The 12,649-nt window shown below is 39.0% G+C and overlaps 2 protein-coding genes across 3 annotated transcripts; one reads left to right on the top strand and one right to left on the bottom strand.

The window, feature by feature from the left end:
* The first annotated feature begins 20 nt into the window (after positions 1–20).
* On the top strand, positions 21–2,438 carry rpl28 (ribosomal protein L28). Of its 2 annotated transcripts, none has more exons than XM_080046686.1 (5): positions 21–39; positions 521–608; positions 1,395–1,518; positions 2,048–2,166; positions 2,301–2,438. In XM_080046686.1, the coding sequence occupies exons 2-5, from the start codon at positions 528–530 to the stop codon at positions 2,388–2,390; spliced, it is 414 nt and encodes a 137-aa protein (XP_079902812.1). In that variant the 5' UTR covers positions 21–39; positions 521–527; the 3' UTR covers positions 2,391–2,438. The 2 variants fall into 2 exon arrangements, with proteins under 2 accessions (XP_079902812.1, XP_079902811.1); XM_080046685.1 differs by lacking the exon at positions 21–39 and adding an exon at positions 55–121.
* A 4,567-nt stretch (positions 2,439–7,005) lies between these two features.
* Positions 7,006–11,483, bottom strand: pdcl (phosducin-like). Its single transcript, XM_080046399.1, has 4 exons — positions 11,396–11,483; positions 10,011–10,198; positions 8,778–8,959; positions 7,006–8,085 (listed from the first exon to the last, which is right to left on the bottom strand). Exons 2-4 carry the CDS (start codon positions 10,183–10,185, stop codon positions 7,522–7,524), a joined length of 921 nt encoding a protein of 306 aa, XP_079902525.1. The 5' UTR covers positions 10,186–10,198; positions 11,396–11,483; the 3' UTR covers positions 7,006–7,521.
* Between the last annotated feature and the right edge of the window lie 1,166 nt (positions 11,484–12,649).

Consider the following 12,649-nt stretch of genomic DNA (forward strand, 5'->3'; position numbering starts at 1 on the left):
CGGTTTCCGCCCTCGCCGGTCCTCTTCCTCCGCTAAAAGGTAACGTGGTCACCTCGGTAGCTAGTAGCCGGGCATTAAAGTCTACTTATTTTAGCTCCCTGCTTGTATTAAGTCTCAGAAAGTAAGATATTATTGTTGTATTGGTTGTTGTGTACACCTCGAGTGGCAGGAAATATTCCTGTACGGTGTAAAAATGTAGTTAAATCATTTAAACACGTCGCCCGAGTAGGCCTCTCGTGCTCTGTCAGCTCCTCGCGCAGAGCCTTGAAGCTAACTTTAGCATACTGTGCGTCTATGCAACAACAGCTCTGTTTTATGTTTTTTTTTACAGTACTCAAAAACATGAATTTACAATCTCCCTATTCAACCGCTGTACAATTTACAAGTTGCGAAACCGAGTGAACACGTTTAGTTCCTCATAAAACGTTAGCAAACATGAACGACTCCTGTCAGTTGTAAGCTGTGACTGCTCTTTTCAAACGTATATCTTCCCATTAACACATGGTCTTGTTGTGTGCAGGTTCATCATGTCGTCCCATTTGCAGTGGATGGTCATCAGGAACTGCTCCAGCTTCCTCATCAAGAGGAACGGACAGACCTACAGCACTGTAAGTACTCCAACTGTCTCATCAAGATCCTTTTGATTAACATTGGCATATAAAAGAGCAGTGTACAATACACAGGGGGAGGAGGTTGTCAGCCATAAGAGTTTTAGGAAGATTTTTTTGTTAAACATTGAATACATATAAATGGTAAATCTTTCTCTCCTGGAACTTAAATTGGCAGTGTCATTTCTTAATTTAACTTGATGGCACTCGTATTCCACAATTTTCCTGTAGTGTGATTTTATTTTATTTTCTTCGGCAAAGCATTTATGCTAGTGTTTTCCTGTGTAAAACAGTTTGTTGCAGCTTCAATGGGCGTCTGTATGATTAAATAATTCTGATTTTATATAGAAAGATTGATATATATTTGTGCAGTGAGTTCAAACTCAGCATCAGAGAATTAAGTTGGATTTAGAGCAGGAGACTTTTAGACTACTAACCAGCGACTTACTAACCAGCGACTAAAAAGAGGTCCACCACAGTGGGCAACATGACTGGAGTATGTGTTTTAAGTGTAATTTTATTTATTTTTGCTAAAAGGGCAAATATTTTGCTTTTTGGTGGGGCACCAGGGAAACATTACCAGGGGCAACACTGGTGTAATACTGTCAAAAACCTCTGGAACGTGCTCAGTACGCACAGTCTATTAGCTTACTGTATATGGCTGGCGACTGGTCTTGATGGGTGAAATAAATACTGCATTGTCAGTCTCCGAAGTTAGTGTCAACTGTGACTTACTACACAAGCTGTCCAGTGTGGTTATCTGATATAAATCATTTTATGTAACAGGAGGCCAACAACCTGAAGTCCAAGAACTCTTTCCGCTTCAATGGTTTGGTGCACAAGAAGACTGTAGGCGTGCAGGCAGCGGCCGATGGCAAGGGAGTCGTTGTGACCCTGAAGAAGCGCAAAGGTAAATATTGGTGCCGTTTTCATGTTCAGGAACTTCCTATTGTCTGTAAAAAAAGGGATTTATTGTATGGAATGTCACCTGATGTTAAAAAGATGTCGTCTTTAACTAATAAAGTGAAAATGCGTCTGTGCATTATATAAAATGGCAACTGTCCCGACTGTTGGCAAGTTTTTTTACACTAGCTACTTTGTTGTTTCTGTTGCTCAGCTCCAATTGATTAAAAGTAGAGCTCCTCATGCTCTGCATTATTGATAGTCAAGACATCAAATGATCAGTTTTCGAAGGTTGCAGTCATAAGAAGGAATTTAAATGCTATCCAATATAATCCTCTACACTCACTGGGTTCCTGGAGACTGCTAACATGCATTCAACCTGTAACGCTCTGAAACATACAGATGCTCAAGCAGATGAGCACTGCACTTACAGGAAGACAAAGATAAGCTTTTCCTAACCTCAGACATTGAGTGGTCTTTGGTTATTTTTTTAAAGATTGTGTGACATTGGAATTTCTTATCGTTTTCTTGTTCAGGCCAGCACAAGCCCGCCAGCTCTTACGAGAAGATCACCATCAACAAGAACTCCCGTGCCACCCTCAACAGCCTGAGGCACATCATTAGCAAGAACAAGTACAGAAAGGACCTGCGCATGGTGAGCTTAATCTGACGGAAACATCTTAAGTGTAGTTACTGCATTGATTTTTTTAGGATGGTCCTCTTTATTAAATGTATTTTTTTATTTCACATCTGTCAAATGTATAATTTGAGTCCAATTTGTTTACCCAGGCTGCCCTGCGTCGTGCCAGTGCCATTCTGAAGAGCCAGAAGCCTGTTGTGGTGAGAAAGAAGCGCACCAGGGCTGCCAAGACATCATAATTTGATACAATGATGAATAAATAAAAGCTTCTTGTTTGGACAAAACAACACATTCTCCAGAGTCTTAACTTGACACTGTATATTGATTTTTCTGTGCTTTCTAATAAGAATTTTGCAGATATCTGACACAGTTTTTATGATAAAACAAAGTGCCTTTTATTGACCTATTTCTAGCCACAGCCGCCTCAGTACTTACATCAGTTTGTGGGATGTTTAGTGAACAGGATATAACACCTGCCTCAAAAAGCAAGTCAATGTAATTAGTACTGGTTATCATACATTTACTTTGGTAAAGTGCTGTATTTGAGCTGAATATCAAAGACCTCTCCCTTGGGTTCTTAATGCATGCATCTCAACGACCACAGAATTTACTACTTCAGCATCTTTCATTTGATGTTTTTAACCCTGACTAATTCCTTCATTGATCAAATGTTGACCGATTTTACCACAAACCTTTGGTTGTAGACACTGAATTTGAATTAATAATGATTATCTTGAATCATTATTACCATATCTTTCTGTAGTGGCCTTTGTTGCACCCTGTGCTACAAGATCTCAGAATCGGACCACCCTGTAGAGGATTTTTTTTAGTTAAGATAATTTCAAAATGTAGGTTATTTTCTACTAGTGAAAACTTCTTCAGGTTTTGAATATATTCATACATGTACAACTGTGGTTTTAGTCTGTCCTCTGGACCACTGCCCTGATGTCCTTGTGCTGATGTTGCATGCTGCATTACACGTGACAAAGATGAGCTCCAACTAATTAAATAACAGCAGGGCGTCTGTCTATATTGATCTGTGTACCCAGTTGGCACAATGCTAACTTTCCTATCCATATTTTTCTCGAATCAATTTTCACACTGTTACATTCCTCCTTAAGTTTTGTTTATACAGCATACGTTGTAATATAATTTATTTAGTTTATACTAAAATTCTGTTGCTGTATTCACTGTAACCACTGATGTGGAAACATGGGATAGATTTTAAAGAGGGCCACTGGCAGCTTTCCACACACGGCTTTGGAAAGATAGAAAAAAAACTGTTGTCAACTCCCGTCCGGTCTAAGCCTGACAGAATACTGCACCAATCATTTCTGCACATCTCTTTCACACGGGATCCGGACGTACCTGTACAGAATGCTCGACTTCTGTGAAGATGTGACGGAGGCTGTGTGTTTTGGGGCGTCACTATGAGGGGACTGAGGCCTGTGCTTTTCTTTTTGCCCCTGGCTCTGCTGGTTCTGCAAAGTTGGAGCTTTGAACTACAGGATACAATTCACGCATTGATAGAGGAGAATATCCACCTTCATGACCAGCTGGAGAACCTCACCCAGGCCCTCAGGCAGCTCAAACGGATGCTCCGACATCACTCAAATGGTACCTTTAACATTTGTACATGCAGTGTGAGATATTGAGTAATAACAGGCTTTAAGTACATGCTCTGCTAATTAATAATAGCATAAGATTCCTCCATATTCATCATTTCTTAATCAAAAACATTCATCTTCCACACATGAAATGGCCCCTTTAAGATAAAAACTAAATTCCTTGCTTTTTCTATCCTTTACATTTTTTATTCTAATTTATAATTTTCTTTGCACACTAAAGCATTAATACAGTAGTAGCCTATGTCAGACACTATGCATTTCACAACACATATTGCATATGCAAAAATGAATTGAATAAAACAATGCATGATTTACAGTAGCATTATTTTCTGATTCCACATAATTTGTTCTCATGAGTATGAGTAATCTAAACTCTCCAGTGCATTGTGGGACTACTGTTGAAATGTGTATTAGGCCTAGTTATATGAAGCATTGTGTCTTTAAATGTCCATCCCCCAAGGTCAAAACAGCTGTCTGCTCTTTGCTTTTCATATTTGTCCTTTCCTCTCATTTCCTGTTTGTGTGTACTTTCTCTTAATCCTTGCGTGCTTTCTCTTTGTATTGGTTTGACCTCACCTAGTGGAAAGACATATCTATTCAGGACTCACTTTTCAGGCACTAAACTTGAGAGCAAAAAATTGCCAGAAGCTTCCATACAACCATATGACCTGAAATAGCCATTGTGTGTGTTTAATACAGACCCAGGTCATCATGAGCACCACGAACATCATGATGAGGAGGTCCAGCATCTGTGGGACGAATGGTCGGAGCACGGTGTGTATCAAGACATTAACAACTAGAGTAGAACATTTCAGTGACTGCAGACAGGTCAGGTAGCAGGAAAGCATGCAGCGGATTTGGCCTCATTGAGCGCACAAGTTGTGTAAGAGCCCATAACATTAGTTTGCATCGATTTCGTGGCCATGTAGGCTGCTATTATGTGTGTGGGTCATGCAGGCACCAGAGGGATCGAGAGCAGATTTTGTATAATCAACTCTGCTACAATAGGCCCCCAAGGAGCACAATGTTTGCTGCACACAGTTTTCTAATAATAACCATGTGTACATTTTCATCTCTTTAAATACAAATTATTATTTTTTTGGCTAAAGCCAATCTTTATTTCATTTTTCTAACATTTACAGTAAGTGTCCAACATCTTTACAGAACAGATTTTGGAAACAGCCTTTTTTGCCTTTTATAAATAAAATTATGCTATGTAAAGGAGTTCAAAATTTATTTTCTGCACGTTCTTAAGAAGGAAATGTATCATAAATCATTTACCACATATTAACAAATACCTTCTGTAATAAGCTTTGAAAATATGTTAAGTGCTTTAGAAGTTGAGAATTTTGGTTCAGTGTATTAAAAAAAGGATTTTTGAGAAAATGATCTTTAAAGATTGTTGTATAGGAGAAATATACAGATTGAAACCATTACAAGGTTAGGTAAAGAATAAACACCTTAATGTCCATTTTGGACATATTATTTAGACTAGTATGAAAGAAGACATAATAGCCAAACATTTCAAAAATGACTTGTGCGTAATAAAACAGTGTTGTTGCCTGTAGTGTCTCGCCTTAAGGGGAAATAATACCCCTGGCCAGAGATGATGTGACAATTGTTCTTCCATTCCTGGCAGGCATCAGTGCAGAGACCCATCTCCTGTTGGAACACGCCTTTTGTGAACATGACCTGCAGCACGACTCAGCTGCTGACCTCCACCAAGACACAACCCTCCTGCTGCTGACAATATCCTGCCTCACCGTGCTACTGCTGATGATCTGTTTGTAGGCTTCCATAGTCCAGTGTCCACTTAAGAGCTACACACAACTCTGTAGCCGTTGCCCAATTGTCTTTACAAATTAAAATCAGTAAATTGTGGCCAAAGGGGGACACGTGCAAATTTACAACTGTGTCATTAAGAATAATTGAATATTGAATGTTGACATGGTTACAGATATCAATTCTTATGGGATTATTGAGTGATTATTGAGTGGACAGGAAGGATTGGATGAGCTGGCCTGTTCACACTTCTGGGGAAATCACTGGACTCACTGGAGCCTGTTGATGCTAGTGTATCATCACAGAGGGAAGCTGAATTACAGCAGGTTAAAGGATTGGTTCAACTATTTTTATTTATAGCTGTTTGCCTCATTGAGCAAGCAGCAGAGGCAAGCTAACGCTACCCTTGACAACAAGTGTTTGAGCTAGGATATCTAGCGATGAACGACCAGTGGCCATTTCTTATTCAGAAATACACGCAGTTAAAAGTGTTTATGTCGCCTTGTCTTGAAACTGAGTGAGGCAACAAGCAAAATAATAAAATAAATAAATGAACTATTACTTTAAAACTCCTTCCATTGGGGCCAGGTGGGAAATTATAATTGTTTCCACTTGTTTAGGAATCCTTTCAGCAACCATATTTGTGCTAGTGACAATAATGGAACATTTATTACACACAGTAAGACAACTCTGTGTAATCAATGACATATTTTCAACTTATATGTGTATGTCCACATTTCAAGATGTAAATAAATAAAACTGCATATTTTATTTTATTTTCAAGTAATTACTTGTTTATTTCATGCTGTATATTTCCTTTTCAACGGCACACATTTTGACTAATCATAGCAGGAAAAGCTCACAGGTGGAACAGATAACAATAATGATGGCACCCTCTAAACCAATTAATAACATTATGCCTTTTTGAAAAGTCAAAATGTCTGCTTCAATAAAGGGCCACAATGTCTGTAAATAGTAGTATTCACCTGAGGAGAGTAATACAATAAATGGCTACAAATGGGAAAAACTCAGCAACCCATAGTATTTAACACTAGAGTACTTTTTACTTAACTTGACAGACTGAATTAAAAACTAATATAAAAGCTTAATTTGTTTACTTTTTTGGCCACTAGGTTACAGCAGAAGAAAGACTCAAAATAATATAAAGATACAAGTATTCACACTTTCAGCAGGCACAGAGCAAGAATAGCAGTCATTGGAGACGTGTTTTTCGGCCAACCAACAAATATCCATAAGTCCAATAATGAATTCTTCTTAGCTGTGTTCATCCGCTAATTGCTAACTGTTAGTTGGATGAGAAAACAAAGAGCTTTAAAGAGGCTAAAATACTCTGAGCTTAAGGGAAATTCATAGCTGGTCTGAAAATACTGAGTATTATCCGTCATTCTACCTTTGACAATTATCATAAATAAAAACAGTGAGCAAGTCCAAACATTTGTTTATTTTTCCCACTATTTTAATTGGTACAGCACATAGAAAAGTTATAAAACTAACTACAAGTCAGTTTAGGCTAAAAGGTTTTCTATGGAATGAATCGTATGACAAAGAAGATGCACATGAAACAAAACAGTGAAATGTGTCTTTTACACAATAAATAAATAGTTGACATTCATAGCTCGAACAAAATGTAATCTACCACCTATTTCATTCTCAATGTGTATAACATCCAGTCCTTGATATCGATAATGGCTAATATTTACTCATAAAATATAACTCCTGTTAGCCAGGGAGTGATGTTATGATGAAACCCGGTGAATCATGATGTTTTGGTTCTTCATCAATGCCGATTGTGTGCCGATGTGTCAGTAGTAACATGGCGATCCTGACTCAGTCCCGTCATCTCTACAGGGGGTCCACGTACATAAAAAAAATGATCTATAGTCCATGCAGACTGTGTACACATTTTCCAAGCATTTAATACACGTTAGATGACATGGCTCTAGTCTATGTCGAGGTCGGAGTCCTCGTCGCTGACAATGTTCTGAACGATTGCTCCGTTGCGAATGATCTTGGAGGCATTGGGCAGCTTGTCTGGCAGCAGGCCGTACTCCTGCAGCAGGGCCTCCACGTCTACAGCAAAGAAGTCATCCCCGAGCTGGTCTGTGAGGCGCACAAAGTTACCGATGAGGTCGCCTGCTTTGTAGACCAGGAGAGCGGGCAGAGCGCTGCCTCTGAACAGAGCGCTGATGCTGATGGCTGAGCTGCGGACGCTGCAGAACTTGACCAGAGGGTACTCCTGAGCCAGACACTGCAGGCTGCCGCTCATGGCCTCGCAACCCGGCACCTCGGGCTCGTAGATGTGGATCATGACCAGCGTGCTCTTGTCCTCATTGTCCAGGGCCTCCAGGAAGTCCTCTCCGCTGGTGAGTTCAAAGACCTGGGCGAAGCGTTTGCCGCGGCAGAGCTGGCGGCGCATCTCTTCAATGCGCTGCATGCGGTAGTGCTGGAGGAAGTCCTCATCGTCCTGTTGATCCTGGAGCATGTTGTACTCCTGCATGGTCATCTGCAGGGTGGACAAAGAGGGAAACACACAGTAAGTTACGGGAATTGTTGTTGGCACTTTATATTTCGAAAGGTTTAAATGAAATGATTGACATCACTCTCATGTTTGTACAGTAAATATAAACCTACAACCAGCAGACGCAGTAAGCACAAATATTGTAACCAGGGGGAAATAGCTTTCCTGGCTCTATCCACACGGGTCACAAAATCAACCTAACAAGACATCTTAAACTCACTATTTAACACATTATATTGTATGTTTTATACACAGAGGCTTCTGTGTAAAAACCTACATTTGCCATTTTACTGATGTTATGTGCTGAACTGTTTACAGGCCAGACATATTGCCGTTTTTACACTTTTCCCAGAAAAAATCTCACACTGTCAAAAAAAGCATGGACGTGTCAAAACAACTGGCAGGTGCATTGATGTAAAGTAAAATCAAGTGTTTGGCCACGTTTACTAATCCATAATTAGAATGTGTCCAAAAATAGAGGATGAAGGTGCAGGGATTCCACTATGTTAATCAGGTAGTCTTTTATTAATATCTTGCGCGCATTTAGCCTCATCCCAAATAAAAGCGAGGGCTCCATTAGCGAGTGTTTCAGGAGGCCATGCACTGCCCGGATAGATTGAGGAACTAGAAGCTGAAACTAAGGAGGCATTTGCATTTGGTCCCCTCGTCCTACTTACTTTTCCGTTGATTTTGTCCTGCATGGCTTTCTCCTTAACCTTGTCTTTCTCCAAGTCCAGGTCAGAGCGGCAGGTCATGGCCAGCTTCTTGATCAGTGCTTCCATCTCTTTCTTCTGCTCTTGTTTCTGCTCCACCTCCAGCTGCTTGTACTTCCTCCAGTCATTGATGACACCCTTTGGTCCTGAAAGGCAAAAGCCAGGGTTACTATCATCATGAATATCTATTACACTCTAAACAAGTACTAAGTTCATATAAGTGATAAATGGATGATGATCAATTATCAAGTGACAAAGCACTTAAGATCAATAATCCAAATGATTTGATAATATCATGGTCTAAAACAAGGGGCAGTTTTAGTCCTCAACTAGTGCGTTCATTTTCCAACTCCTCTATAACCACATATTTCAAAACATTACTTAAATGATTTTTAACTCCATTGACTGCATTTACCGGTAGTTTAAATATTAAATTGCATTATAACATTTTTTATATACATGATACAATGGGGAGTTAATTTTTTTGTCAACACTGCAGCTTCTTGTAATCATTTTGGTGATTTTACCGACACCGTGAGAGTAATGCCAGCACTAAACTTGACCCGCCTGCTCTTGCCTCCTTGTGTCAGCGTGTCTGTGAATTTGTCCTGCGTCTTACAACTTACTTTGTATGCTTGCTTGGTTGTATGCTTTTGTATAGCTCGTTCTACGTCTCTCCTGTGCTGCTTCATGTACTATTGTCATGTCGACTTTTTGTTTGTTTTTTGTGCATGTACTGTCTGCTTTGGTGGGCTACTGCTTTGATGTCTAACACATCTGATGTTGCTATAAATTCTAGTCTACCTTTTTTATTTTGTGTTTGTCTGACGCGGACTCTTGTTTGTCCTGCATGCTTTATGTATTTTAATGCTTGAACTACTGAATACTTGTATGTGGTTATAATGAATGTTTTATCTGTTGCTTTTATATGTTCTTTTTTTTAAACTCTCTCTTATTTGCTTTTTAGGGAGCCTATTGTTACATCTGGCCAAGGACTGCAGATGGAAACTAGCCTTCTGGCTAAATCTGGCATATTTACAGAAATGTTTATTTATATGCACTGTCCCTGTCAAATAAACAAATAAATATATAAAAAAAAATGTCAGTCAGTCAATGTCAATCTTGTCTTTGCATAACATGTGATTAATTCCCATTTCCTACTCGTACTATTCTGTGTGTATGTCCTTGTGTTAGTACCTGTGTTGACAGCGCTCCCATCTGCACTGTACTCTATCTCGGGCCCAGTGACGTCCGCGTCCCGGATGGTCTTCTTCTCCCCCTCCTCATCCTCGTTTTCGCTGCCTTCGTCCTCACTGCTGCTGTAGTAGTACTGCAGCTTCTCCCCCAGAATCCTATCATCCATTGTCGTCATGGTTACGGCTTACCTGAGGGAAACAGGTCATTTATATTTTAGATAAGACCTTTAAAAACTCTAAGAGGCCTACAACAAACTTTGTCCAGAGTGACACAATGCACAATAATGGTTCCACTTCCTTCTTAATAACATAACTTCAAGCTCAACATATAATCTTTGCACTGAATGCTGGGTACAGTCTGTGTACTAGGCGACATCTATATATGTATTTCTTAAATTCACAGACTACTTAATAAACAAACAAACCTCAGTTGGATCATTTGACTACTAATTTGCATGAGCATTGCAGCTGACAAGGGAAACAATAGTCCCATTTGCATTACATGCAAAACCTGACAGATAACACCTCTTCAGATTAACAGCAGTTTTGCCACACAATAGTCCAGCAGAGCACATTAGTAAATGGAGCATAATAATCCAGACTGACAGGTCGGATAGAAAGGGCTTATTTAAAAAAAATATATAGGACATCTAGGCCTACTACAATACATAGCTTATTCTAAGTGTGTCGTTTTACAAAACTTGGGCTGTTAGGTCTTTAGTAATAATATAATGCACTGAGCCGTGTGTAAGCCAAAGCGTGTGCACAAATGGAGAGACAAGGAGGCAGACACTATTTATAAATTCCTCACTTTTTGACAGCCGCAAAATGGAAGATAATAGTATAGTATGCTGACGTTAACTACGACGTATATATATTTTGTTTTAATTTAGGACAATGAGAACCAATACGCCTATCTCTACACTGCCTTCCAATGTTGTCGTAAATATGTGTAAACCATAGATAGTAAAGGTGTAAACATTATGTGTGTCAGCCACTACAATGTCCCGAGTCCCTGCCGAGTGACAGCTACGATAGCTAAATCGGCTAGATAAAGTAAGTACACTTTTACCTTTTTCCTCGCATATGTACTCGAAAGAGGATAGACACAATCCAATTAGCTGGTTTATAATTCAGTTAGCTGGTTTATAATTCAGTAGGATACGAGCCGAACCAGCAGGCACATCTCGCGTTTGTTAAATTGAGGTTCGCTTAGCATCCTGAGCTAGCTTTTCTTACGCTGACTTCCTGTGACAACCAGTCGAGTCAACATTAGCTCACGATAAATTGAGTGAATGATACATTCAACTCGACACTGAAATTATACACTTGCTATTTAAACTCACAAACAGTTAATTGAATATGAATGATTGGTTTTGGTCTTACCTCGATTGTTTAACAAGCTAACAGTAGCACGATATGTCACCAACTCCCACTGCTCGCTGCAGCCAGCTAAAACCTGGAGGATGATGCCTTCACGGCTCACGCAGGTGTCGTAATTGTAAGGTATAAGGGATAAGAGAACGGACATTTATCTCATGATTTAGCTACATAACTCAGACATATATATTTATGGGGTAGCCGTAGCCCCATACTAGAGGCCGTTTAAATGGTCATTATTGCTCAATCTGGGATGTTTGTTTCCAATTGTAAACGCGAGCATTTCCCGAAATGGGCAAATTTACATTTCATATTTGTATTTATTACCAAAAAGCTCAAACACAACACAAACATATGGAAACATTTCAGACCTGCCCAGTTCATTCTGCCATCCAAAATAGTATTTTGAAAGCATATGTAATATTATTATAATGTCCTGAATTGATTTTAATAATAAGTTTCAGAATTTACTGAGAGCATTTAAAGGCAACACGATCCATGGACCATCCAGACCCCAGGAGAAAATAAGGGAAGTTGCTGGAAGGTTTTTAATCCTACCTTCACAACTAGAGGGCGACATGACTATGACAACTAATAATATACTAGTACTTCGAATACTACTCCTGCTGCTAACGCCACTGAAACTTGATTCCATTTAAAAAATATATTTTTTACAAAAGTAGCCTACTAGGCCTATTAATAATAGAAATAAAATAGTACAGTCAGTAATTCAGTCTTTTTTGTAAATGATAAATAGCTATATCATTTATATAATATAAAAATGATAAATAGCACACATACAAGGCAAAATCTTGTTAAAAGAGAATTGCTGTGTATTATTTTTAAATCTAATCCCTGACACCTTGCCATGAATAGGTAATGTCTTGAGTGGTGTAATAAAAGTACATGTTCTAAGATAAGGGGTCACTGTACTTTGGTTCAATGTGTTTTTGAACCTTACTGTTTAATCATTTTATATATATATTTTTTTTTTATTAAGAAAGAATAATTGAAAGAAAAATACATCCTGTTATAGTCGTCAGTCTTTCTTCTGTTGCCATCACTATCCAGTTTGCAGCCTCAAGCCAAAAAAAACACTGGATTCACAAGAAGCAGAGCAGTGGAAGCGGGACTGCAGTCTAATGAGAGTAACAGAACAATGGAGAGGGAAAACAAAGATTTGAACTACTGCCAATTAAAATGAATGAACAATAATTCAAAGTGTGTCTATAGTTTTATTTCAATGAATGGTTATATTGC

This window comes from Ammodytes marinus (assembly GCF_949987685.1).
Source record: "Ammodytes marinus genome assembly, chromosome: 18".
Classification (NCBI taxonomy): Eukaryota; Metazoa; Chordata; class Actinopteri; order Uranoscopiformes; family Ammodytidae; genus Ammodytes; species Ammodytes marinus.

Bases quoted from the DNA above. Each gene is read 5' to 3' on its own strand.
- rpl28 (XM_080046686.1), top strand. From the start codon at position 528: ATGTCGTCCCATTTGCAGTGGATGGTCATCAGGAACTGCTCCAGCTTC. The intron at 609-1,394 runs GTAAGTACTCCA...TTTATGTAACAG, and splicing joins ACGGACAGACCTACAGCACT to GAGGCCAACAACCTGAAGTC. The intron at 1,519-2,047 runs GTAAATATTGGT...TTTCTTGTTCAG, and splicing joins GACCCTGAAGAAGCGCAAAG to GCCAGCACAAGCCCGCCAGC.
- pdcl (XM_080046399.1), bottom strand. From the start codon at position 10,185: ATGACGACAATGGATGATAGGATTCTGGGGGAGAAGCTGCAGTACTAC. The intron at 8,960-10,010 runs GTACTAACACAA...TTTGCCTTTCAG, and splicing joins TGGGAGCGCTGTCAACACAG to GACCAAAGGGTGTCATCAAT. The intron at 8,086-8,777 runs GTAAGTAGGACG...TCCACCCTGCAG, and splicing joins AGGACAAAATCAACGGAAAA to ATGACCATGCAGGAGTACAA.